Source organism: Pseudochaenichthys georgianus, chromosome 13 (genome assembly GCF_902827115.2).
Source record: "Pseudochaenichthys georgianus chromosome 13, fPseGeo1.2, whole genome shotgun sequence".
Classification (NCBI taxonomy): Eukaryota; Metazoa; Chordata; class Actinopteri; order Perciformes; family Channichthyidae; genus Pseudochaenichthys; species Pseudochaenichthys georgianus.
The window spans coordinates 25,415,976-25,442,065 of NC_047515.1; the positions used below are offsets into that span (position 1 = coordinate 25,415,976).

The 26,090-nt window shown below is 42.2% G+C and overlaps 2 protein-coding genes across 4 annotated transcripts in view; both read left to right on the forward strand.

The window, feature by feature from the left end:
- Positions 1 to 584: 584 nt before the first annotated feature.
- Positions 585 to 17,550, forward strand: strn4 (striatin, calmodulin binding protein 4). 2 transcript variants are annotated; one of them, XM_034097031.2, is made up of 19 exons: positions 585 to 1,048; positions 8,562 to 8,665; positions 8,807 to 8,883; positions 8,984 to 9,062; positions 9,221 to 9,406; positions 10,067 to 10,129; positions 10,395 to 10,572; positions 10,692 to 10,842; positions 11,405 to 11,500; positions 11,832 to 11,950; positions 12,049 to 12,224; positions 12,339 to 12,386; positions 12,642 to 12,763; positions 12,845 to 13,012; positions 13,104 to 13,244; positions 13,363 to 13,461; positions 13,576 to 13,662; positions 14,000 to 14,190; positions 14,681 to 17,550. In XM_034097031.2, exons 1-18 carry the CDS (start codon positions 752 to 754, stop codon positions 14,167 to 14,169), a joined length of 2,361 nt encoding a protein of 786 aa, XP_033952922.1. In that variant the 5' UTR covers positions 585 to 751; the 3' UTR covers positions 14,170 to 14,190; positions 14,681 to 17,550. The 2 variants fall into 2 exon arrangements, with proteins under 2 accessions (XP_033952922.1, XP_033952924.1); XM_034097033.2 differs by lacking the exon at positions 10,067 to 10,129.
- A 2,145-nt stretch (positions 17,551 to 19,695) lies between these two features.
- Positions 19,696 to 26,090, forward strand: part of prkd2 (protein kinase D2) — a 42,567-nt gene continuing 36,172 nt past the window's right edge. For both annotated transcript variants that reach the window (XM_034097260.2, XM_034097261.2), the window contains exon 1: positions 19,696 to 20,808. In XM_034097260.2, coding sequence (XP_033953151.1) covers positions 20,482 to 20,808 — 327 coding nt within the window. In that variant the 5' untranslated portion in view covers positions 19,696 to 20,481. The remainder of the gene's footprint in view (positions 20,809 to 26,090) is intronic.

The following is a 26,090-nucleotide window of genomic DNA, read 5'->3' on the forward strand; positions in this document are numbered from 1 at the left end:
ATATGTCATGAAATCTTTGCACTTCTACATACTGCAAATAATATTAAGAGGATGCATATTGACGATTTTCTTTGTTATTTTGAGAACTGTTGGGATTGTATGGCACACATATAGCGGTCGACCTGTATCACCATTGTGTTGTGAAGATGTTTTAATGCAACGTTTTCAAACAGGAAACACAGTTGTGGATAATGTTGGCCAACTTCACTGCCCTCAAAATTCCTGCTCACAAAATGGCAGGAAATGAACTCCCCTAGCGACATGTTCAGTGTGTATTGCTGCAAACATGGCTCTTTATTTGTCACCCGCATTGGGTATTTCCAAAAGCAAACACAAGAAGGAGGAAAGAAATCCGAGATTTACAGAGTAAAAGTCGCAAACAACATTTAAACATTTGTCTTGAGTTGTATGCATTTAAAACCCATATGTTTGAGTCATTTTAGCATACACTTATTCATAGGAATGTATGATAAATATGGTAAATCGGTAACTAAACAGGCCACAATTTTACAAATATGTATCTTCATTGTCGTGTTTTATTTTGAAGGTTTTAAAAGCGGAAGTGTAGTATTTTGCTAACTGAATAGTAATTTTGCTCTGTGCTTGTGAGAAAAGGAAGAAAAGAGGGTCGACTATAGTGGAGTGCTGCTGGGCTGGAAGAAGGGTACTACGAGGTACTTTTCTATTATTATTGTTCGTACACTCTGCCCGTTTCCACCTCCTTATCCTGGCGAAAGGTTGAACGGTTAAAATGGAGGCGGATAGATCCGGCGGAGGACCAAACCCGAACTCCGGAGGTAGCAGCGGAGCGGGGCGCAACCCAAACGGGCCCAAAGCAGCACCGGGCCCGGCGACATCAGCTGCGGCGGCCGGGGTGATGGCAGCAGCGGCAGCAGCCGGGGCCATGCCCGGATCGTCCCAGGCTAGGGAGCTACAGGACGGGGACTCGGGCATGTCGCTTCCTGGGATCCTACACTTCATCCAGTACGAGTGGGGACGCTTCCAGGCCGAGAAATACCGCTGGGAGGCAGAGAGAGACGAACTCAGGGTACATTTGTTTATCATTTAGCCTGCGTTTGCAAATCCGAATAAAGGCCAGAGCGGGTATGGCAGGAGCTCCTTTAGTGTCGCTTTGTGACAGCACACATGCACTACAATCAATCAGTTTCGGGATGCCACAATGCTAACTGGCTAACATTACACCCTATCACAGTGTACTGTATTGACCAGGATGTATGATTACTAGACACTACATAACAATGAAGGGACTCTATGACCTCCACTAGATCACCTAAAACCAAACGGGCACTCGTACATTTTAAACATAAATAACATATTTTCAGGAAGCATTATTATACGCCTTTTGTGCATATAATCAGTTGATTAACATTTCACTCACACAGAGTTACACTACCGAGTTAGACTAGAAAGGTCAGCCTTGTTAAGCTTACTATAGCAAGCCTGTTATCCAGCAAATAATAAGGCAGGTAAACAGAGTTTAGGTGTGGCTACATTGCAGTGTATCCTTGTTATTAATGCAGATGCACATCCAAAATATGCCTGTCCCAGACTCTTTTTAAAGATGGACTGTATTTTGGCAGGACATTTTGCAAAAAAACATTTATTTGTAAATTCACATTAAGATGGCTTTTATGTGCTCTGGGGACACATTTGGTAATATGTGGCTTGTCTGTTGAGGTTAAAGATGATAACACATTGCTGTGAGTTGACTTGGAAATCTCTGCATTTGACAATGAGAGTAATGTGAGCAGTTTCTATTAAAATAGTTAATAGTTAAGTTATTGATCCATCAAACAATTAGCAAACAGAAAGAGGAAGTTATCAGGGTGACAGGTTGGGCTGCTGGCAGTTTTTGCATGAAATCAACTTTTATTACAAAACATCCCTCGGATAAAGTTCCTTGAGGCCCTAATCTAACTTAGTGCTTTGTAGTACATGTGTATCTGGTGGCATCGGAATGATATCCACATTTTGAATAAGGGTCTGTTACACTTAGTCTATACGTAAGTAATGCAGTTGTATTTTCTAAGTCAATCGTACTCTTTTTGACTTTCTTACATTATCATTGGTTACTATCCTACAACAACTAAACTATAAAAGATATAAACATGCTATGACCTGCTACTTACAAACACACATGCTGGCTGCCCTCAATGCTATTAGTGAACTTGTGTTATTAAAGGTTTTCAGTTGAAGTCTTTAAATGGCAAGAACAATCGATGTTGAATGTCTGAGTCAATGCTATAGAAATGTTCTTGAGCAAGGCATGGGTTCCCTAATTGTCCTTGTTAGAGACAGACAGCAGAAGAAAGAGGGTGTTACTACGCAACACCCCTGAATGCATGCAGCTATAACTGTGTGAGGCAGAAGATTGTGCCTACTCATCAAAGTGTTCCAGGATTAAAGCAGGTTTGGTAAACATGCACACATTCAAAGATGTGTTTGAGGGAATGAAAGGATGAACAGTATATCTTTTCATTCCTACCCATTTGTGGTCTCTCTCTCCTGTAACCGCTGTTTGCTTGTAATTACATTCATATATCTTCCGGAGTTTATGAGCTTGACAAAACCACAGATAAAAAAACCATATCATCGGCTCTCTTCTGATACTCTGCATCCCACTTTGCCCCTGACTCAACCCCATGTAGTTATAAATAAGAGCTGTGATAAAATATGGATGAACAATAACAAACTGGTTTTGCTCGCTGCTTTTAAAGTTGTGTGTGAAGGAGTGGGAATGGAAGGCAGAAGCGGGCCATCGCTATGTCCAACAAACCATTAGTGCTTGTTATGGAACTTTGTTTGCGTGTGCGTATTTGCTACACATGGTCTGGTTTCATGGGTACAATTAGTACCACGTCCTGTGCTGAGGGAAAGAAGGGATTGCTAGAGTGCCAGGCTGAAAAATTGACCTAGCTTACATTTGAACACCCACAGGCCACAGGCCTTTGGCTTTTGTTGCCAGCATGCTGGCAGTGCTATCAACATGCCAGTTAGGAGACCCCCTGGGCTATATCCTGTACAGTTAGCACCATACTGTGCATGTATGCTACTCACATGGCAACTATACATGGCATGTTCAGCTTTTATGGCATTTGTAAAGCTAACAGGACAGGGAAGCTATATGCACCATTTTGCAAAACCATCACCATTATTTGATGACCATGTGAGTCTCTGTGCGGCTGCGTGGATGTCTGTTTTTGTAGCACAGCGCGTCCTAGTGAGACTGCAACACATGTCCTGTCTCCCTGAATGGGTTTTCAGCGTGAAGGGCCACCTGTGCTCTCGCGTCTCATGTGACATGCCAGGAATGAAGACCCTCCCCGCAGTGGGCCAGGTGGGACGTCCCAGCGCAACCATAAGACGGCAGCAAAAGGGACAGGTGGCAGTGGCCTTGTCTCTCTGTTCTTAAGACACACATGAGGCTTCTTCCAGTTTGTTATATCAAATTACATTACCACTGCACTGCCTGAGCAGACTTATTTTAACCTGATACTCATTATAATGTATTATATTAACAGATGGAGCAGCAAAGTCACTCACGTTATTCTATAGAGAACAGGGAACCTTTACCTGTTACTACCCCTTTCTATTATTCTCATTTTCAGCTAATTAACTGTATTAACCAGTCAGTGTCAGTAGTTGTGTAGAATAGATTACTGGTGACCCAGTTGACATCACTTCTTGTTGAGTGTTGGCCAGGGGGGCCCCTGGGTACACATCTCTAATTAATAGCTCTGCACGCTCAGCTATGACACAAATATGACATCTATATGTGCCATATTGTTACAGTATGTGCCGGCCTCGTTCACTTCCAGAGCTCCTGTTGAACTATTCCCCCCTTATTATAGGTATCTTTTTTATCGGTTTGTAATTCCCTCCTGTTTCTTTCTCTGCTCTTCCCCTGAAATCTGGAAAATCATGATTAGATTTGTTTCCCCTTTTATGTAAAAACGTTCATGACATTCAGTTTATTTGCTTCCCATTGCGTTTCAATCATCTTCAAATCCAACTTAGGCAACCAGCCCAACTTTTGATGTTGTCGTTCTCACGCTGAATACCACACACTATGATATGCTCCATCAAAGCACCCTGTCCCAGAAAAGTTCATTGCTCTACTTGCTGGCTCCTTGATGCTCTTATGGGGATGAAGGGATGAGAAGATGGAGGGTGGCCAGTGGAGGAGGAAAGCTGTCCTTGACCCTGTTCTGGAGCTAGTAAAGGGAGACTGACAGAAAAGGCTAAATGTGTCAGCTCTCCATGCTACAACAAACTCTGGAAAGGTCAGCAGCAGTTGGTCACACCGAGGAACCCCCCCCCCCCCCCCCCCCCCACGGGAAAGACAGATCAGATGGCACGGAAGGTTTGCCCGCAACAAGGTTCCTTTGTAAATTGTTAGAATACCAACATAATACAATGAGTAAAACCACAGCATCTGTCTTTGCAGGACTATATCAAATGACTTTGAAGTATGAATTTGTAATTCCTCAACATGGAACAATATTCAGCTTAAGTATATCTTTCTCTAGAATACCCTGATGAACTGACCTTCTCCAGTTTGGCTCTTAATGTATATAACGGGTCAATAAGAACACCGTAAGCTAATGAATGGAGTTCCTTGTCTCACCTCTGTTGGCCCAGGTCCCACATACGAGTAAAAACAAGCATGTCCCAATCTGAACCAGACAAAGCGCATAATAAAACAACAACAACAACAACAACAACAACAACAGAGAAAGCTAAAAACAATACAATACCATGCATGTTTTTGTTAGTGGATTCACACAATTTAATACGGGTATTGATTTTGTGATCTTGTTTTCCCTCACAAGCTAATCTGTCAAACTGCATTTGTTCTTGTACCCGGAAAAATGATCTACTCTTTACCACTGTACCTTATTATCCTACCACTTTGAAGGATACAAAGGAAGAGCAAGTAAAACTAGTAGTTTAGTAATAGATGGAGAATGACATACCATTGACCCTTTGACAGACTCGTCCCTGTGTTTTGCCTTTATGATTCAGAAAAGGGCAGTTCTTACAGTGTGGGTTCATTGTCATCTTAATACTTGTGTGTGTGCAGCCATGGCTTTATCTTGGGCAATAAAGCAGTGTCAGGGTTTTAAAGTGTTGGACACTCCTATGAACCTGTCCTTCTGGGATCACGGCGCACAGGGGTGTGATAGTTATCTCCGTGTGTGAGCAGGTTGTAGCTCGTCTGTGTGTATGAGTAGGAGTTTAAGTGTAAGTGCCTTGCCCCTGAAGGATGAAGTAGACACATTCCTTCTAGAGGTGGAAGTTACAAAGATCATTGATGATTTGAATAATTTAGTTTACTAGTCACCCACTGTGTTTGATTGCTTCAGCTAAGCGATTGCAACACTTAAACATACCCATGAACATAAGTAAATGAGCAAATGACTGTTCGTGGCAGGGTGACATTACTATGACTGCTTTTAGTAATCTGCTGTTGGTTTAAACTATTTGTTCAGTTCAGTAAATATGACCTAGCCCTTAATAACATATGCTAACTAGGTGAAGTTCCCAGCATCCACCTATCTGCAGCTAGTTGACCCTCGGGTGATTGTAGGTCATGGTCTATGAGGAGGTTTGTTTATCAATGCTGAACTGAAAACAAATCTCTGTAAAAGACGTGTTTTTTCGTGTACAGAGGAGCTCATATCTTACTTTGCCTACTCTTGAACTGAATTGGTTTTACCCAAGTTGGCTCTCCTTGACCCAAAACAGGCAACACTATCAGAACAGAGCTTTGTAATTATTGTGGATCTAGCTTCGACATTACCCTTATCAATAGAAGCAAACATGTTTGCAAGTTTACTTTGAAGATGACATTATAATGATAGCATGTTAGCATTTACTATAGATGCACTGATTAGAAGTCTATTTAACTAGTAGACTGACAAATGATGGCTAATGGTTAACGTCATTTAATGCAAAAATGCCAGTAAATGCTGTTTTCAGTCTCTTCTCTGATTGCTTTTTCCCAACAAAACATCGTCGTTATCTGTATTTCACACCCTCTTAGATCTGGCCTGCACTATTGACATGCTAGCTTTGACAATTATCCAAAATGATCAGCTAAGCAAGTAAGCATATAAAATCACATCGCATTAATCAGGATTACTCATCAGCAGCAGCAGCAGCAGCAGCAGCAGCAGCAGCAGCAGCAGCAGCAGCAGCAGCAGCAGCAGTAAGGTTTGCTTGGCAGATGATCCTGTATTACACTCGACCTCCCAGCCAGTTACATTACTGTCTGTCTGTGTGTGTGCGTGCTCTTTCCTGGGTGATTGACTACCCTCTCAAGTAGACCGAGTGCCTGCCCCATGAGATAGTGTTTTTAGACTGTTCTAGTTACACCGAACTGTGTCTGCGCGTGGGAGCAGACTCGTGGACGCAGACAGAGACATGCAGAGGAGAGATGGACTGTAAAACAACGGGTATTAATGCTCCAGCACCACAGAGAGAGAAAGAAAAAGACTGGGAGATGGAGACAATGCAAAACAATGGTCCCTACTAGTGCTGCGTACCTGGACTCACATTCAGGTTCAGGTCCGGACTCAAGTCCAGAGGTTCAGGTTCAGGTCCGGACTTATAAGTCCGGACCTGAACCCATGGCTTGTGTCAAGTTGTGCGAGTAACTAAAGTGAACTTATTGTGAGCTAATTATCAATTGAAATTAACTCATAAACTGAAATTCAAACTCGTCAGGTTTATTGTGCTCCCTTCCAACTTGTGTCTACATTTCTCTAAAAAGTACAAATGTAAAAAAAACACTTTTTTCCCACTTAGTCTACAAATGACTTATGACAGCAACTACAGTGAACTATTACAAAGTTCAATATAATAATAATGTTTACATTATACAGTACATACTACATACATAGTGATGTACATACATACTGTTAGAAATTAAAATCAATGTTGATATGGCGTAATTTTGAATTAAATACACTATTTAATTTAAATCAGTTTTATTCTGAAAATCCGGAAGTTCACACTATTTACTTAATACTTTTATTCTGAAAATTCTTCACTTCCGGTTAGCATTAGCATGTGGGGAAATGCTACGTCTTCAAACCGTGAATCGAAGGTGAAATGACATGTGATGTTGTACACTGAGCACACTGGGATTAGCACTCATTTATTGACACTGAATCACGTTTATCAGGGAATGTTTAAATAACCACAGACACCAGAATATACATAAGTGCTAGTTTTTTTGCGAGTCCAAGTACCGGTTCCTGACGTTCCGGTTTTAACCGGACTTGAACCGAAACTTTTTACAAGTCCAGTACCGGTTCGGCGTACCGGTACGCAGCACTAGTCCCTACAATCCCCTGTATGCAAATCCTGAGAGTAGAGACGGGCCTTCTAACCTACTTCTGACTAGGGTTGTAACGGTATGACATTTTTATAGTATATAGTACAGTATATAGTCGTTTTTCGATTTATTAGTATTATTATTACTATTATGACCTTTAAAGGGATGAAACCTGAATTATATTAATAAGCTGAATTTCAAATCTGATAAGATGGCATGTGACTATAATAATACATAAATAGTTATGTAACTAAAACACATTAGTTTAGAATAGATGTTAGCAGCACTATGGTATGTTGAATTGGGTTATTATTAAGAGCTTTACAATAATGTGCTCCTGTCTGTAAAATGTAACGTGCGCACTCACACATACACTCATTTGAGTTTTTTTACAGTTTAAAAGTGCATTTACACATTTTGATGAACGTCAATTGTCATACTGTGTTATCTTGCAGTGGCATTTCAACCCTATTTCTAACTAGGATCTACAGTATGTTGTTTTTTCTTCACATTTTTCTATTCCAACAGAGGCCATGTTCATGTTTTAAAATGTGTTATCAAACTTTCTCATCCGCTCCAGGATCCCTTTCACACCTTTGTCAAGTCTTGCATTATGATGCAATACCAAGAGGAAGATCCTGTCTAAACAAAGCCCTCGTTATCACCCTTAATTCTTTCATTATCACATTTTTCTTCTTTTCACAAACACTTTAATTGTTTGCCATATGGCAAGAATGGGCAGTGAATCTTTTCATTCCTTAAGGTAAGCCTTTTATCGGCTCAGTGAGGAAGGAAGCGGAAGGACAATTAGAGGGGAAGCACACAAAGGAAGGATGTGTTTTAAAAGAGTGTTTTGAATTTGGCCAGTGTGTGTCTTGTTTTTCTTCTTCTGCAGATGCGCACTGAGGCCTTGGTTAGGAGAAGTTAAAAATAAGAGCCTTGTTCTACAACCCTCTACTTATTCCTCTGGGTTCTCAGAAGTCATGTTTGCTATGCTTGTCACATCACACTTTTTTCTTCCCATTCAAGGACTCTGCTTGTGATCTTTGTTGATCTAGAAGCGTCTATTTTAAATTAAGATACATATGGATGCAGTTACAGTGTCAATTGAAATGTATTTAATGATGTTGCTGTACTGTATGTGTGTGCCTTTTCTAAAAGGTACTTTGTGTCCCTCACCATCCTATATGTGTTTCAGGCTCAGGTGGCGTTCCTTCAGGGTGAGAGGAAGGGGCAGGAGAACATGAAACAGGACCTGGTGAGGCGGATCAAAATGCTGGAGTACGCCCTGAAACAAGAGAGGTCAGACAAATGGCAGCAAACTCCTTCTTTCTGTCCCTGTGTCTGTTATCCACTCAGACAGCTGTCTGTCATTTGATCATTAAAGGATTCCCTATATTTGCTTGTTGTACTGCCCTCATGTGGTATTTTGTGGGGTTGCAGGGCTAAACACCAGAAGCTTAAGACGGGAAACGACCAGAGTCCCGGAGACAAGAAACCAGAGACAGAGGCAGACCAACGTAAGTGATTACATTATCTGTTACTTTGGCTTTACTTTCAGAAGACACTCAAACTTCTGCTCATTGCTGTTGCATCACTATTGACCAATCCTTTCTGTAGTTCCCAATGGGCCGGCTGAGTCAGACTCTGAGCCAGCCAATCAGATGTCCTGGAAGGAGGGACGTCAGCTACTACGCAAGTAAGGCCTCGCTGTCATCAGCTCCTTTTGATCTCAGTAATATACTAATATGTTTCATTAGTGCTTTATCACAAGTGTTACATTTGTGATCTACACTCCAATGACTAGATCATATGAATGTGGTTATGTATTCATATGTGCTTTTCCTGTGAATGTAGATATCTTGAGGAGGTGGGTTATTCAGACACCATCCTGGACATGCGGTCTAAGCGTGTGCGCTCGCTGCTCGGGCGGAGCAGCCCCGAGGCTAACGGGCCTGCCCCCATTGAAAGCTCACCTGAGCCCGAGCCCCGGGCGGGGGTGGAGTCGCTGTTGGTCAGACAGATAGAGGAACAAATCAAGAGGTGAGAACCCTACATCATTTTTTTTGTACTTGCTTGTAAAGCGCTTTGAGCTCCAGGAAAAGCGCTATATGAATAACATGTATGATTATTATTATTATTATTATTATTAAATAAGTGTTCCATTTTTATCAGAAAAATGAAAAAACCCACAGTTTGCTACACAAAGCCTAAATCATGATACATCATGTGAATTAAAGATGAACATTTTTAATAGTTTAATCACGATATTCATCTTTAATATCTGGTATAAAACTGCAAACATTTTTCTACCATATCAAACCAATGCAAATACTGACATCCTAATTTACTCATCTTGATATGATCGTCTATGCACAGACCTTGAGATATTATGGTATGCTCTTTTGGCAGTGCACACACCGCTCCTCTTAAGATCATCTGACTATGACCCATTAGAAAAATCTATGTATTAGTTTGTGCAAAATTGCTATAAACAGTGCTATGCCAGAAACTAGAAAATGGTCTAGCAGACCAACAGTAGGCTAAAGTGCAGTTAGGTTATTATCAGTAGGAGAACTTACTTACTGCAGGTGAGACAGAACATGAGTCATCATTGTATCTTGAGGCAGCTCTGTGAGTAGCATTTATCTGTAGCAGAAATGTGAAGACAGTGAAACAAAAAGCACACCCTGATCTCAAAAGCCAACAGAACAAGACGCAGAAAGGATGTCTAAAACGGAGGGCATCCTCCACCATGACAACATGGTAAGATTATAAGAAAAAGTTAGCAGGAATCTATTCAAAAAAGTATTATTTACAAGTAGAAAAGTAAATGAAAAAGCACGTGTATCCATAAAACTTTTCTACAATAATAATATTTATTAAAAAGCTAAACTGTAATGAAGACTGCTGTGGCCAAACTTCTTATAATATGGTATTATATATAAATAAGTATAATTGAGGTCAACCTGTATTGTCCTGCATTATCTTTTTGTCCTTTTTGACTGAAAAAGTTTGTTTGCATTTGTAGGAACGCGGGCAAGGAAAACTCTAAGGAACATCTGGGCAGCTCGGTGCTCGATAAAATCCCCTTCCTGCATGGCTGCGAGGACGACGATGAAGACGACAGTGACGAGGAAGATGACTTTCAAGGCATGGCCACTGACTGCATTGATGGACCGCGCAAGAACAAAAAGTCCCGTGTAAAGGTAAGATGTGAGATTTAGAAATGAAGTTGGGAAGACGAGGAACATCTGAATGTCTTAACGCAAACTTTAGTCATGACTCGTCACATTATGAACGCGCTCCTCTCTCTTCTCATGTCCAGTCGGAGCCCATGACCACGGACCTGGACCCGGAGGATGAGGAGGACGAAGACGACTCGGAAGATGCCCTCAGTGAATTTGACTTCCTGGGCTCGGGGGAGGATGGGGAGGGGGCGGGAGAGGCCCGGATCTCGGGGGACGGACGGGAGCTAGGTACGCTGTTGCCATAGCAACATCATCAGCACTGCCAGAATCACTGCCACCAGTGTATCTGTCTTTTTTGCGCCCCACCCCTCCCCCTCCCTGCTCACTTTTTTTATCTTTTACTTCTCATTGTGTCCTGGCATCTCTTCTTGTCAATAAAACCGACCTCTTTTCCCAACCACCTGTCTCTCTGTCCTGTTTCACGAGCTTGTCAGTCTGTGACTCTTTAGAGTTGTGTAGCCGCCACCTTTGTCCGTAGATGTATTTTGTGTGGTGCAGGGTGGGGTCATTTCAAAGGTTATCACGCATGCTGCCCTTTTTTCTACGCGCACATTTCATTATTTGAGTCATATTTACGCTGTGACCCTGTTCTCTTTTTAAAGTCATTCTTATTGAAGAGTCATTCAAATTGTATGGGTGTTTGTTTTGCATTTAAAGAATGAAGTCTATTTTTTTGCCCTCTGTCTACATCCGTCTGTCTCTTATCTGTCCGTCTGCTGGCCTCTCCATCCTTCCTCCGCCCATCTGCATGACTGGATGTTTTGTGTCTCTCTCCTCTTGCCGGGTTCAGAGAACCGCAGGAACAAGTTACAAGGCATGATGTCGGACTTCCCCCCTAAACCCACCCCGCCCCCCTCCGTATCGGGACAAGCTCGCTCCGGGGAAGGTAAGACCCCTCCCACCATTATGCCCCATCAAAGACCTTAGACTTTCCTCTACTGCCCTACACGCATGATTGTAGATTAAACGCCAGACAACACATTTAGATGCTGTCTTGTTCCATTTTAAAATCTGCGTGGGGTAGTCTTACAAAACTGCTCCAACACCTATAAATAAATCCACTGGTACATTATGTGGGAGTAAAGAAAACAAGATGACTGGACTCTTGCCTGGGAGATGTATTGCTATATTTCCCATTCTCTTTTCCTAAGCCTGTCTTTATCAGGCAGTGATGTTTTTAGGGTAACTTTTGTGAACTTCCACCCCCAAACCTGCAGGTGGAGCCCTGGGTTTTTCCTCTGACGTCTTCATTATGGATGCCGTCGGGGGTGGGGACATGAACCTGGGTGAACTGGCTGATCTCACCGTTGCCAATGACAACGATCTCTCCATGGATGTAATTACATATATCTACTGGTCAATACATGGGACGTGATCCAACATACATGTGCACACTCGGAATATGTGACTCTTTTTGAACGTGTGTCCCGTCAGATGCAGGATAACAGAGACGAGTTTAAGAAGACATGGAACCCTCGTTTCACACTACGCAGCCACTTCGATGCCATCCGCGCTTTGACCTTTCACCCCAGCCAAGCAGTGCTGCTCACAGCCTCCGAGGATGGAACACTAAAACTGTGGAACCTCAACAAGTCCATGCACTCTAAAAAGTAAGAACCCTACCCCTTTATTTTAAGAGTAGGAATAATAACGTGCAAACGTAAAATCAAACATAGCAAAGAAATAAAACTAAGAATGAAATTTAAAAGACTGTCCCTTCACAGGAACGCAGCATTGGATGTTGAGCCCATCTACACATTTAGAGCACACAGGTGAGTACAAATACAAATGTTGTAAATGGACTGTACTTATATAGCGCTTTATCCATACTTTACGACCCCTCAAAGCGCTTTACATACTACAAGTCATTCACCCTTTCACACCCATTCATACAGAGCAGTGTACCATGCTCTAGGAACTAACATTCATACACATTCACACACCACCCCTCGTAGCCACAGTCGCCCACTCTGTCACTGACGCACCCAGATGCAGTGCAAACACTCTCTCTCTCTCTTTCTGTCCAGTGGTGCTGCTCTGTCGCTCTCCATGGGCGAGGACGGAGAATCCTGCTACAGCGGGGGTCTAGATGGAGCTGTCAGATGTTGGAAGATGCCCGACCTCAATGTGGATCCTTATGATAACTACGGTCAGCCATTCTCAACTTCAGATGGATACGAATATTCAAATTTTAGATTTTCCCTTTTTTAACGTGCGTTTGTTTATCCAGATCCGGGCATCGAGAGCAGTGTACTAGCCGGTCACGAGGACAGCGTGTGGGGTCTAACATTCTCAGCAGTTCACCATCGTCTTGCCTCATGCTCAGCCGATGGCACCATTCGCATCTGGGACCCTCAGAACTCAGCTCCCTGTCTGTCTGTCTTCAATAAAGAAAGAGGTAGACATTTATGTGGAGTGTGTAGACATGCTTTTGAGCTTTGCATTGCGTCCATGACTCACAACTTTAACCTCCTCCTGTCTTCTCCCAGAGCACGGCACACCCACATCAGTAGCATTTGTGGCCACTGACCCCAACCAGGTGGTGGTGTCATTCGACGCTGGAGAGACACTGCTCTATGACCTCAACGCGGAGCAAAGCATCATTGCGCTAGAGACACAGACCAAGGATGGTATGTTCAGGACCCTATTTGTTCTAGCGTAATATTGGTCACTGTTGAGATACGTTAACAAATAAATAGTTAAATGAGCAGATAAAACAACAATCGAGTGGTTTTTCTCCCTTTGCAGGCAGTGAGCTGATCAATCGTGTTGTCAGTCACCCATCTGAGCCCGTCTCCATCACTGCCCATGAGAACCGCACCATCCGTTTCATGGACAACAAGACAGGTATCTGCAGGTCTTTTATCTGTAGACTCATCAGTCGATTCCTTCTTTCTCCTCTCTTTTTATTTTATAGTATGTGAATGGGTCTAAATGAGCTTGCTTTGTGTGTCCGTACAGGTAAAGTTGTCCACTCAATGGTGGCTCACCTGGATGCCGTCACCTGTCTCACTACGGACCCTAACGGCACTTACCTCATCTCCGGCAGTGAGTACTTATTTAGCTGCCTACACCTTAGAATCAGGCTTCCTCTACAGTAAAGTCAACCTTTATAATTTATTTCATTTAAAAAAAATACCCTCTTCTCCTCTGCACACTTTATTCACAATCAAAAAAGGTTATTTATACCCCACCTATACCTGTATAACACAATACATGTTTTAGATAAAACAAAAATAATCAGAAGGCCTCAGTACAATCTGCGATCTCGGTTAAAATGACAATGTAAGACAAGACAATATAAGGGGATCCTGCACCTTGCATTCCTCAGGGATCGTTGCTCCTAATAAGCTCCCCCCCCCCCCCTTTCCTCTGCCCCCTGTAGGCCACGACTGCTCGGTGCGCCTGTGGATGCTGGACAACAGGACGTGCGTGCAGGAGATCACGGCTCACAGGAAGAAGCACGACGAGGCCATCCATGACGTAGCCTTCCACTCTTCACAGCCCTTTATCGCCAGCGCCGGCGCAGATGCACTTGCCAAGATCTTTGTCTGAAAGCATTCTGCTGTCATTCTGGTGAGATCGGGGGTTCATTTTTCTTCAAGTCTTTAACAGGAAGCCCGTATTACACACTGGTGGTGTGGAGTTTGATAGAAGCATATTTAACAGCCAGTTGGGGGTTTATTGAAAAGCTATTGAGTTGCATTTTGGGAATTGTATTTCCTTTAGGTCTAAAATGGCATGTATAGCCTACTGTTCTAAGTAGATCTGCAGCAGACCTCAACAGATAACCCATTAAGGCTATATAAAAAAACTGAACTTCACAAAATTCTAATCTGGTTATTTTTTTTAATGATCTATGGCTTCCATTTTCCAACCTATAGTTGTGAAATGATTACTTTTCCCCTAACTTTATTGATGTGGTGTGACTTATTTGTTTGATTTTTATAACTCTAAATGACCAATTGATAAATGTTTTGAGCCTAATGTCTTCTGCCTTTCATGATATGTCATGAGGAGTTGTGAACGGCTGTCGGCCTAACTTTGTTTGTTTCTGCATTTTTAGAGTCCTACATAAACAACTGGGCGAAAAGAGACTGAAGACGACAGAACACATTTCAACTGCTTACACACACACACACAACACACAACACCCAACACACACTTTTCCTGCACCCCACTGGTTGGGTCATCGCCACAGGTCGTCACCTCCCTTCAATTCCTCACTATTCTCTGATGCCTCAGTGACTTCTTGTTATACCAATCACACTGCTTTTTTTTATAAAATCCCAATCGCTCTGTTTTCGAATAATAATCTTTGGAGAAACACTTTTTCTACACAATATTCTGTTCTTTTGATTTTATTTCATTCAACCTGCCGACGCACTACTCACATTTCACAGAGAAACCGCAGCTTGCACTGCACATCGCACACGATGCAGAAATGCACCTCAACATTAACAAATTGCTTGTGGCTAGCATACATATGTAGGCATGATTAATAACAGTTAAGTTTCCCAGTGTGGGCGGAAAACACCTGCCCAACATCTACATTGGGATTCAATGTATTACATTCCAAAGACTCCAGGTAGAGCGTGTGTGGTGGCAATTTTCGGGGTTGGAGAATGTTAAAGTTGTCTATAATGTGAGGAAACATTAGACAGTTGCTAACCAGTGTTGAACAAATAGCTTTAATTTCAGCTTTATGGCCAAGTCTCATTGTATGTCCGAGTATTATAGCATCCCCATGATTCAGGCTCTAATTATGTGTGTGTGTGTGTGTGTGTGTGTGTGAGATAAAATGACACTCTGCTGTACAAGATTAATGAACGTAACTCCACAATCATGGTACATTTCTACAGATGGTCAGTGTGAACTCTGCAGACCGATGCTTTCACACCACATTTACTAGCTACAGATGGGTATCATACAAGTACAGTTCGTGTCCGCAGAGATACAGGGGTAGTGAGGCCAGTCTGTCTCAACAAATGATGCCGTTTGTGTCATTTGGTGCTTTCCACTGAACACTGTAAGAGTGTGCGTGTTTGAATATGCACTAGTTAAATCACGGTGCTATGAAAGACCTTGTCAGTCTTGAGTCAGAATCAGGGACCTACTTTGTGTGTACATGTGAGAAAGAGAGACTGTTTCTCACTCAACGGGCTAAAGAGTGAATATGCTTTTTAAATGACATTTCATTGTTAAATCATTTCAATACTTGTGGTCTAATTTCAGAATTGAAGTTCAGTGTTCATTTCTCTCATTGAAGGTTTGTGAGTAAGGTTGGCAGTGATCATTTGAGGAGAGCTGATGATAGTTGCATTAAGGAAAATGATTCCTCAGATGAGAGCTCTTCAGATCGTCTTTTTCATTTCATCCTGAAGTGAGTGCCAGTATGTAGGCAGTGCTTGTTTCTGACGTGCTGTAATTTAATCAGACTTTTAAAAAAGAAAGTTTGACATTACCTTCACTTGTGTGTTGAGGTGAGGATCCCTCGTGTTGATTTGACGTGCATCAGTAGCACATTTCCCATGAGAGCTAATGATGTGAAGCTGGTCTCTTTCAGAAGAGGCATGCTGGGAGAAATAGCCTCAGGAGGAGAAAGAAAAGGTCCCTTTTTTAAAAAAAAGACGAGAGTTGATTTTTACGATGTGTGGGTGTCAGTTTATATAAGTAACATGACTCAAAATCAGTCTCGCCGATGTGTTACTGTTGCTGCTGATGTTGAGCGAAACTCAGAACATTTGATTTAGGTGGAAAGCAAGTTCCTTTGAGACACCCCTCGTCTATCTGTCTGTGTCCTGTAGTTATTTCTGATAACTGCAGGAAACTTGGTTTGCTTTAGGTAAGAGTAGCCCTTTAAGAGCTGACCTGACTTCAAATTACTTGAGTCATTTTATCTTATTGTCTTTAGAGGAAAAATACAATTAGATGTTCAATCGGTTGGTTAAGGGGCATCCTCCACATTTTTATGACTACAGGGTCACACTACGGCTCAGAGTTCAGACCCAAGGGTTCAATGTTGCCTAGAGGTAAACACACTTTGGACAAGAGCATTCATAGTTCTGATTTGGTAGAGTGTGCTGTTCAAGATCTGGGTTCGACTATATTATAGTACTGCTGCTGGAAATAACGTCCTATTATCACATTAAACTACTTTTTGGCTCCACTTTGCACTACATCTAAGTATGGATGCTTCTGTTGAAGAGTGGTAACAGACAGGGTGCATCAAATCATGTTTTACATGCAATTACTTTACATTAAGGAGTAAATACTACAATGGTTGAACCCGCTGTGGCTCACAGTTATTGGAGAGTGAGAGTAACTGATGGCCCCTTTCTCAGAATAAAGACAAATCAGTATGACACATCAAAAAAGAAATTGAAACAGAAGTTGTAAATGATGACTAGAGATGCCATTACGTGCTGTAAATGTCCATCATTTTCTTGTTTTTTTTCTTGCATTTCTTTTCCTTGATTATGAATATGATTATTAAGATGTAAGAATACTGTAGTATCATAAGTGAATCATTCTTCCTGGCTAGGCATAGAACTTGCTTGTGATTGATAATGACAATGTATAACTTGTAAAAAAGCAAAAATAATTAAAAAACATGAAAAATTCAGAAAATAAGTTAAAAAAAAATCTGTAACCAGTCAGAGGCCAAGGTAAAGGACTCTCTTTTCTTTGTGTTTTTATTTTTTTATTAGCAATTTATCACTGTGTGATATTTTGTACATCATATTAAGCTGTATTCAAACTATTTCCTCTAACTACAAGGGATAAGAGACCTGCTTTTTATTAATTTTGTTTTATTATATATTTTTGAACTGCATTCTAGCTTGTATCAAATGACTTTCTCTTTTTGTTTACGGGTCCCCTGTTGTATGTCATTAAGGAAGAAAAAAGCAAAAAATGAAGTTTTTGTACAGTGAACTGAGAGTTGTGTTTGTGTTGTCTTTTTCCCCTTCTAGTTAGCTTATGAGACTTTCAAAAGAACTAGACACATGAAAGTATTGCTTACACATACAAATACCTACATAATCAAACATATACACATCTTTTTTTTGTATGGTCTTCTTTATTTCATAAAGTTCAGTTACCATGTTAAAACTTTTATAACATACACTAACTCCCAAGTCTATTAATATGCAGCTATTTGTCTTTTCCAAAGTCAAGAATGCCCAGTGAACATCCTACTGCTGTTTTCAAAGGCTGAGTATCTTTAACTTGATTTGTAAAATTGATGTTCCCCTTTTAAAAGCAACCATCCAAGATCACATTTGATAAATGAAATTACTGGAAAGAATGCAGTGGCCTGGTTTTTAAAGAGTCCATCTCTGCTTTTCTACTTCTTGGCACAGGTGCTGTATCAGCTACTGAGAACCAAGAATGAATAATCAATTGAGCTTTTTCTCCACTACATGAAATGTTTATAATGCAACAAATAGGTTTAAATATATTTGTGAAAATTGTGCTGTAGTCCCCCCTAATGGAATATGCTCTCATATCCCTTCTCCTTACCTATATACATTTTTTAAATGAGACCAAACACCGAGTAAAAAATCAACAAAGCAGCACTAAGGATACATTTCTATTGAGGATCATTCATTCAATTTCCACCTATAGTAAACAGTGCCCTCTTGTGGTGGATAGTAGCATCCTAGCAAACATTTGCAGCTGTAAAGTTGAGTTTTCCCGGCAAACTCCGAAGGGTGCAGTTGCATGTGGTTCATCAGTGTTAATGAAATGGTGAGAAGGTTTGCCACCAACAGAGGCGCGGGAAGGTATTTTGAGTGGGGGTGCTGGACTCCAGTGAACACTATTTAGGGCACTCCCCACACGCAAACACACAGTACACCCGTGACTGTTACAATGAAGGCTCGATCATCAGCTCACGGCATATAGGCAGGGGTAAAGTGCTATTTTTTTTTATGAGTGGGGAGTGGACCTCACCTCCTCTAGGGGGGGTCCTCACCTCCTCTAGGGGGGTCCGGGGGGATGCTCCCCCGGGAAGATTTTTTTAAAATATTGAAGTTAAAAGCATCAATCTGGTGCACTTTGAGAGCAACATTAAGAGATCTATGGACACCCAGATGAAACACACACACACACACACACACACACACACACACACACACACACACACACACACACACACACACACACACACACACACACACACACACACAGCCGAGCTTGAATAACACAAGCACACTTTTATTTCCATGCAACTCTCTGATTGGTCTGGTGGCCTCTGTTGCATTCACTGAACACGGGAAATTACATTCCTGTCGTCCTCTCTAGTGTCATGATGAGGTTCACGTAAAGCACGGTTAATGTATTATATTATTGAGGTAGAATTGTCCGGGGCTACAGAAAAAACATTCGGGGCAGGCCAAAATATTATTTTACCATCAATGTGGAATTTATTGGCTACATATTACACAGATTATGCACAGCGGGAGCAGCAATAACCGTCAAATAATAATTCAGACAGGGGAGCTCCGCATCCCCTGCCTGCCGCTAGGGGGTGCTGCAGCGCCCTCAGCACCCCCCTTTCCGCGCCCATGGCCACCAAGTTATTATTAATCTGCATGCTTTTAATGTAATACATTGATTAGTGGTGCGCACAGTCATGCTGATGATTGAATTAACCCAGTATAGCATATCCTGGTGTGTGCTAAGTACCAGCTAAGTTCCCCATTTTACTGAAACGTGCACTCAATTTGCATGAAAACAACTTCAGGGTTAAGTAAGTAGGTGTGGTCTCATTCTGCATAGGTGTGTCACTAACATATGCAAAGAAAAATATGTGTTACAAAGCCTAAATAAGGCTGGAAATTGAGTTGTACAGAGGGATAGAAAGAGGCTTATGCAGTAAAAAGAAGAAGTGGGAGGGTTTGCGAGTTGCCCCTCAGGCAGGATCTTTGCTGGCCTACACTCAGGGAGGGAAAACAAGACGTATATTACCCCAAAGCAAGGAAGGGGAACGATAGAAAGAGGAAAAGGGAGGCGGGAGAAACCAGGAGTCAAAGGGCGGGACTTTCTGGCTGGCCATTGGCTTCAGGCTGTGTCAGTCATTTCACTTCCTCCCTGGCAAGATCACAGATGAGAGAACAGGAGGGAGTGGGAGGTACCCTCACGCGGCTCATTCTCTTGTGTGCTTTTTCACCAAAAAGACTGAACTGGGGCTGAAACTGAAACAGGGCAAGACTCGTAAAAGGAGTGCAGTCTCTTGCTCTCCTTCATTCTCACAGTTTCCTGTTTAAGGAGGCCATTTTGTAACTCAGCCTGAAGGAAAGGCACAACAAAGTTTGGCATTATTTTTGTTTCTCGTCTCTCCCACACCCGGGAGTTTCTCAATCAAGTTTGTACTTTCTCCCCTGCAGAGCAGCTACTTTGGACGAGTGAGAGGGGAAGGAGGGAAGACGGGGGATGAGACCCTCACACACACTGCTCATGCCTGTCATGCAAGGACTATAACAGGAGTTTTATAACAAGAGCGCTCGGAAGAAGTGTCAGAAAGGGAAAAAAAACAACTTCCTGGATAAGGGTTTCTTCCTTGATCCACTAGAAGGGAGCGGACACAGGACGCGGAGGAACCGGGACTCTGCTCTGTGTGTGTGTGTGTGTGTGTGTGTGTGTGTGTGTGTGTGTGTGTGTGTGTGTGTGTGTGTGTGTGTGTGTGTGTGTGTGTGTGTGTGTGTGTGTGTGTGTGTGTGTGTGTGTGTGTGTGTCCGTCCATGTGTCAGCGTGTGCATCCCGCTCTCATCCACTGAGACGGTTTCAAATGAGTGAGGGTTTCCTGGGAACTGTACACTGTACCTGTGTTTGTATGTAGAGCGCTTCAGGCATTGACCCAGGATGGCTAACGCTAGCCCTTGTATGTCCTCGGGGGCCATGGCCCAGGTCTTCTTTCCTCCTGGGGGCTCCTCACCTCCAGGGTCTGCCGTGATGCAGCCAGGGACCCCCATATCCATGCCCTCTTTGCCCGTTCAGGGGGGGTTTCCTATGATGGACCTGACAACAGTGCAGATTCCTGGGGGGGCTGTGATACCCCCTCTTCCTCCCACTCTTGCAGGGGTCTCCTTCATCATCCAGATCGGCCTGACCAGAGAATCTGTCCTGATGCCCCAGAGCTCTGACCTGGCCTATGTGAAACAGATGGCCTGCTCCATTGTTGACACCAAGGTAGGACAAGTGTACATGTGGGGGTTAATGCTTCTCCAGGTGGGAAGCTGTTTATTTTTTAAAGCTGTCATAATACACACAGCGTGTTTGTCAGATGACCAGTTTAGGTTCTTTCTTTCTCTTTGAACCTCTGTTTCTGTGTCCCATTCTCCACAAATAATGTTGCTCTCATAGGTAAATAAAGGGGTTGAAAATGCCAGCAAACAAAGTGTTCGAGCAGAAAGCGGTGGCAGACATTGACAGAATGTCACAGTTCTGCTCCACCCTAATTACAGCAATTAGAATGTTTCCCTCACTCAGTTGGAAAAATGACTTTGCCTTCAATTAGGCTTTGTTATGCCCCCACCAGCCCCACACACTGGCAAAGGGCTGTATGGGCTCAGTGTTTGAGAAAGTCTCATCTGGATGTTCATTCATGTGCTGTTCATGAAACAGGAAACGTAGGTCCATAACACTTGCACTGAACACTTTTACCTAAATGCATGTCTCAACACGCAGCTGGACTAAAGCAAGCCAGTATCCAAGTGTTGAGGAGCACATTAACCTTTCATTAGTCAAACAGAGAAGTGTGAAGACATTAACTGAACAGTCATGAGCCAACGCGGGTCTAGTAGGATCTTTCATTTATATATATTTATTTATATAATCCAAATGTGCTTTTTTCTGTCAGAAGACCTAATTCCTTTCTTTGTGATGGTCCTGAGTCTTCTTAACATCTCCTCAGATGTCAGGAGCATCACTTTTAAGTTGTAGCTTTGTATTGCCAAAGATGTCAAAGAACTGATAACCTCGCCTGGGGACAAGGCCATAAATCAGGCCTTACTATTTTTTCAGCCTGTCAAAACTATTTAAATGATGGTCCTTTTGTCAGTCCTTCTGGGAAGCACTCTTTGAATGCCTTGGTTTTATGTGTCTCTGTGGATGTTTATAAGTATTCTATTCTTTACTTTTGTTACGTTTATATCTTAACGATGTAGCTGTATTTCAAATGTATTATTCAGCATTTTAACTTAAATGATGATCACAATAATTTGTTGAAATATTTTTCTTTATTAAACTGCAAAACAAAACTTCAGAACCAACATATGCTAGAGTTGGGGAGGGAGGGAGAAGTACTGACATCCTCTTTGCAACAGGAAGCATCAAGTGTTATGTAAAATATGGTCTTCACAGTATTTGAGAACCAACAGGACATAATCATTCAACTATAGAGCAGCAAAGTTTCACCTTATTTATCTATAGAAGACAACACATGCAGGATATAACGTAACGCTGTTGCAGTTGTTTGAGCAGGCCATGCATTTTGATCCTCCAATTACGCTTAAAGGTGTTCAGATTAGCAGATTTCCAGAGCCTACTAAGAGCAGATTTGCAAAACCGCGCACAATTGCAAATCCTCTAGGAAATATTGTTAGCTGTCTCCAAACAGCTGACCCACTCTGCTAATCTGTTCCTGTGCACAACAGTCTTTGTTTTCCCTTCCTAAATAATTGGTTCTCTAGCTGTCATGTACTTGGTTGAAGTTAGGGAGGTAATTCAGCTGTACTGTGCATACAATTCTGGATAACTGCACTTAGAATGACAACAGTAGCTGCAGTCTGGCATGATTTCTAATTGTGTTTTCATACGATATGATATGGTTAAACGGGGTGTTGCGAACCATCTTCAAAATGTAAACAGCAATGTCTCTGTACAGCTCACTTGTGGCTTCATCTTCTCATCCTCTTTTTTCTGTTTACTCAAACAAACCCAAACTCTGCCGTGTGATGTAAGAGAGGTTGTGGTTGGGACATTTACAACGCTAATCCAATATGCAATACACTAGAGTAACATGGGACCAAAACACAATTGGAAAGCTAATCAAATACTGGATGTTCTTTTTTTTTGTCAGGGAAAGACTCAGATGCAAGGCAGGAAGTAGAAGGGTCAATCTGACATGCAGTAAGACCAGACTTATGGTGATTAATAAACAATAATGGCCAGATAGAACTGCCATACTCCCACAGCAGTTCTAACACGGTAACAACCTTCTAGCCTTGACTTTCTGTGTTGTTAGACACAGAAAGGAATGTCGATGCCTCTGCAGATTTCTATATATATGTTGGATACTATTTTGTGGTTCCTGCTCCACAGCATCACATTTAGAAAAGACTCCCTTCTCAGCAAAAGAAGATAATAGGCCTTTTTTCATGGTTTGGTCATATTTGTACTTCTGCCTTTTCACCATCTTCAGTCCAACAGTCAGGACGCTGTCACAATCACCAAACGCACACTACTGTATTTGAAATTTGAGAGACTATCATACATTTTTAAAGATCCCAAATATTTTTGGCTGAACTGTTGTTGATGCACTAGACATCTAAAATATTTGATATTTGAAAAAATGTCCTTACCATGAAAGGATTCAGAATGTTAAGGGACAAACAGTTGTCACAATGCACACAGGTTGATTATTATTTATAACAACCAACAGGTGTATTAAAGTACTAATTGTGATGGTGTGAAGTCAATCTTTGCCTCTACCTGGTTTGTTTATTAGAGATGAGTAAGGTCTATCTATGGTAAGATAATGGCACCACTGATTACATTGAATCTCTGTGTGGAGTTTGCATGCTCTCCCTGTGTTTGAATGAATACGACACCCTCTGTCCTTAGAACCTCCTAGTAAATGCAGAGTTTCTTCAAAGTCTCTTGTTTAAAACATGTCGAAAAAGTGTTCAGACAATAATGGCTGTTTTTTCAGCCTTGCTGTTGGGTTAAAACTAATGTATTGCTGGCTGTTTACAATTCAGTAGAGTTGTTTTTGTTGAGTATGGCCTTTAGGGAATAGGTGAATGTTTCCAGAGCTATTTGTTAAGTCCTTGTCTCCTTTTCCTGAGGTTACCTTTTGACTTTACTTTGAACATCAAACAAAAGGGAAATCTGAAAAGCACCCTGATTCCTACAAAGAAAAAGACACTTAGATCTTCCCCATGCTTGTTAAAGCAAAACCGCACGCACGCACGCACGCACGCACACACACACACACTGCACTGCAATCCCCTAAATACAGAATTCCTGCCCTGCTAGGTGCTCCAGCTTTAGGTGGGACATTTGGACAATGGACAGCTTGTCCTGGTTTGGCTAACCAAGTACGACACATGAGTTTGACTGTGTGTGTACGCATGAATGCCTACATTGGTGTGTTTAGAGGGGTATTGAAAGTAGTTTGGTACCCCCGCCCATCTTTCCCATCCCAGAAAGGGTGAGTCACCGGTTCTGTTTATTCACAGGCTGCCTCCTTGTGTTCCATTGACACGTTTTTCCATACACTTCTCATTGGAGGAGCACACACTCTCCTGGCTTCAACGTCCAACACTAATCCAGAGTTAAGGGGGAACAACACTTTAATTAAGAACAACAATATGTTATTTACAGCTCTTGTCAATTGTCTCCTGATCTCAACATTAACTAAGCCATAAACACAAAACCCACCCTTAGTCAAAAACTGTTTCTAGATCCAGCAGTTTCCGCACCTTTCTAAAACAGGGCTTGGCTTTATACCTGGCTATAGTTCTTGCCAAAATCCCATTTAGCCGGCCCACCTTCAGTTGCCCCAACCCCCTCCTCCTCCTCCCGATGGAACAAGAACTAATAGTGTGGCCTGGAAACCAGCGGCCTGTGTCCATTCAACCATGATGCAGCTCTGATGTACTTGCGCTTTTGTTGGCCAGGCCTCACCGACCCCCTTCTTTCCCCACATTTACAAATATTAAATGGTCTATAGCTTACAAATACGACTTCGCTGTGACTCTTAGTTGTTATTTTACAATACTATGAGTGATGATAATGTTGGAAAAAAATACGAAATTCAGTTAATAACCGAATGCTTAACTTTCGTCTCGTTTTTCCTCAGTATTCTTTCCCTTTCCTTTCTCCTTTGTATTCCTCTCCTTTCTCTGTTCTTTGGTTTCTGGCATGTTACATTCTATTGTTCCCTCTAACTGTCTTTGGGAACACTACCTCCAACTCTTTTACCTTTCCTCTCTAACTCCCCTTCGGATCCTATACTTCCTCTCCTTATCCGCTCATCTCCGGTCCCTTCTGCCTGCCTTATCATCGACTTCCTCTCAAGCTCTGCGTCCTCTTCCTCCTCGCATCCCACTTCCTGTTCATCCACTTTCGTCTCTTTGCACTCATCCACCTACTGTCCCTGCCTTCCCTATTAGCCATACCTTTTCATTAGGTCGATCACCCTCTTAAACACACTTCAAGTGAATGGCCTTTTAAAATTGGAAGTTTCACACTTCTGTCTTGTTGTACGTGGCAGGACAATACAGGTTTGGAGGACGTATATTTTCCTACTCAGTGATGAATCACTCATTCTGTACTCGACTTGAATGATGAATGTTTCCCCGTGAATAGTAGACATGGATGCCAGATAAGCCAGGCCTTACCATTTAAAAAAAAAACACACCGAGCTACAGAAGCGTAGAGTTTACATACTCTATGATCAGGTCTGGCTTTGTATTTCTCCTTAACATAGTTTGCAAAAAGGTGTGTCAGCTACGTTGTTTTCTTTCAACACTAACAACTTGTTGTATTTCATCATCAGCAAGATGCACGTCGATTTTTGTTGACGTCAGTGGGTGTGTTAAAATGTATGTGTCAGCATGTGTGAACCTGCTGAGTTCTGGCAGTGTTCGCTGTCGTCACATTACTGGATACTAATCTGTGATGAGTTACAACACATTGTCAGCCAGTGTATGGTTTAACACAAAAAGATCAGCAACTGTGTACACACACACACACACACACACACACACACACACACACACACACACACACACACACACACACACACACACACACACACACACACACACACACACACACACACACACACACACACACACACACACACACACACACACACACACACACACACACACACACACACAGCTGTTTATGAGAGCCATGCCCTGGCCATTGTTTCCACCTCCGCTTTGGAAGGGTCTGTTTCTTTATCTCTCTCCCCGGAGAAGCAGTTTGGCCCTGGGAATGGGATCATACACACTACCTCCTGTTTACCTCACACTCGTGCAAATGTATTCTACACACACAAACACACACTCACATTGTAAAATAACGTTGGCCCTGATTTCCAGATAAAGGCCCGGTGTGACAGACGAGCTCATATTGTTTGTATTGAAACAACAGTCAGCAATCAGCAGCTGTCGTTGAGGACGCTGACTTAATTTGGTCTGACTTATTACAATCTACATCTACGATGCTGTTCACTG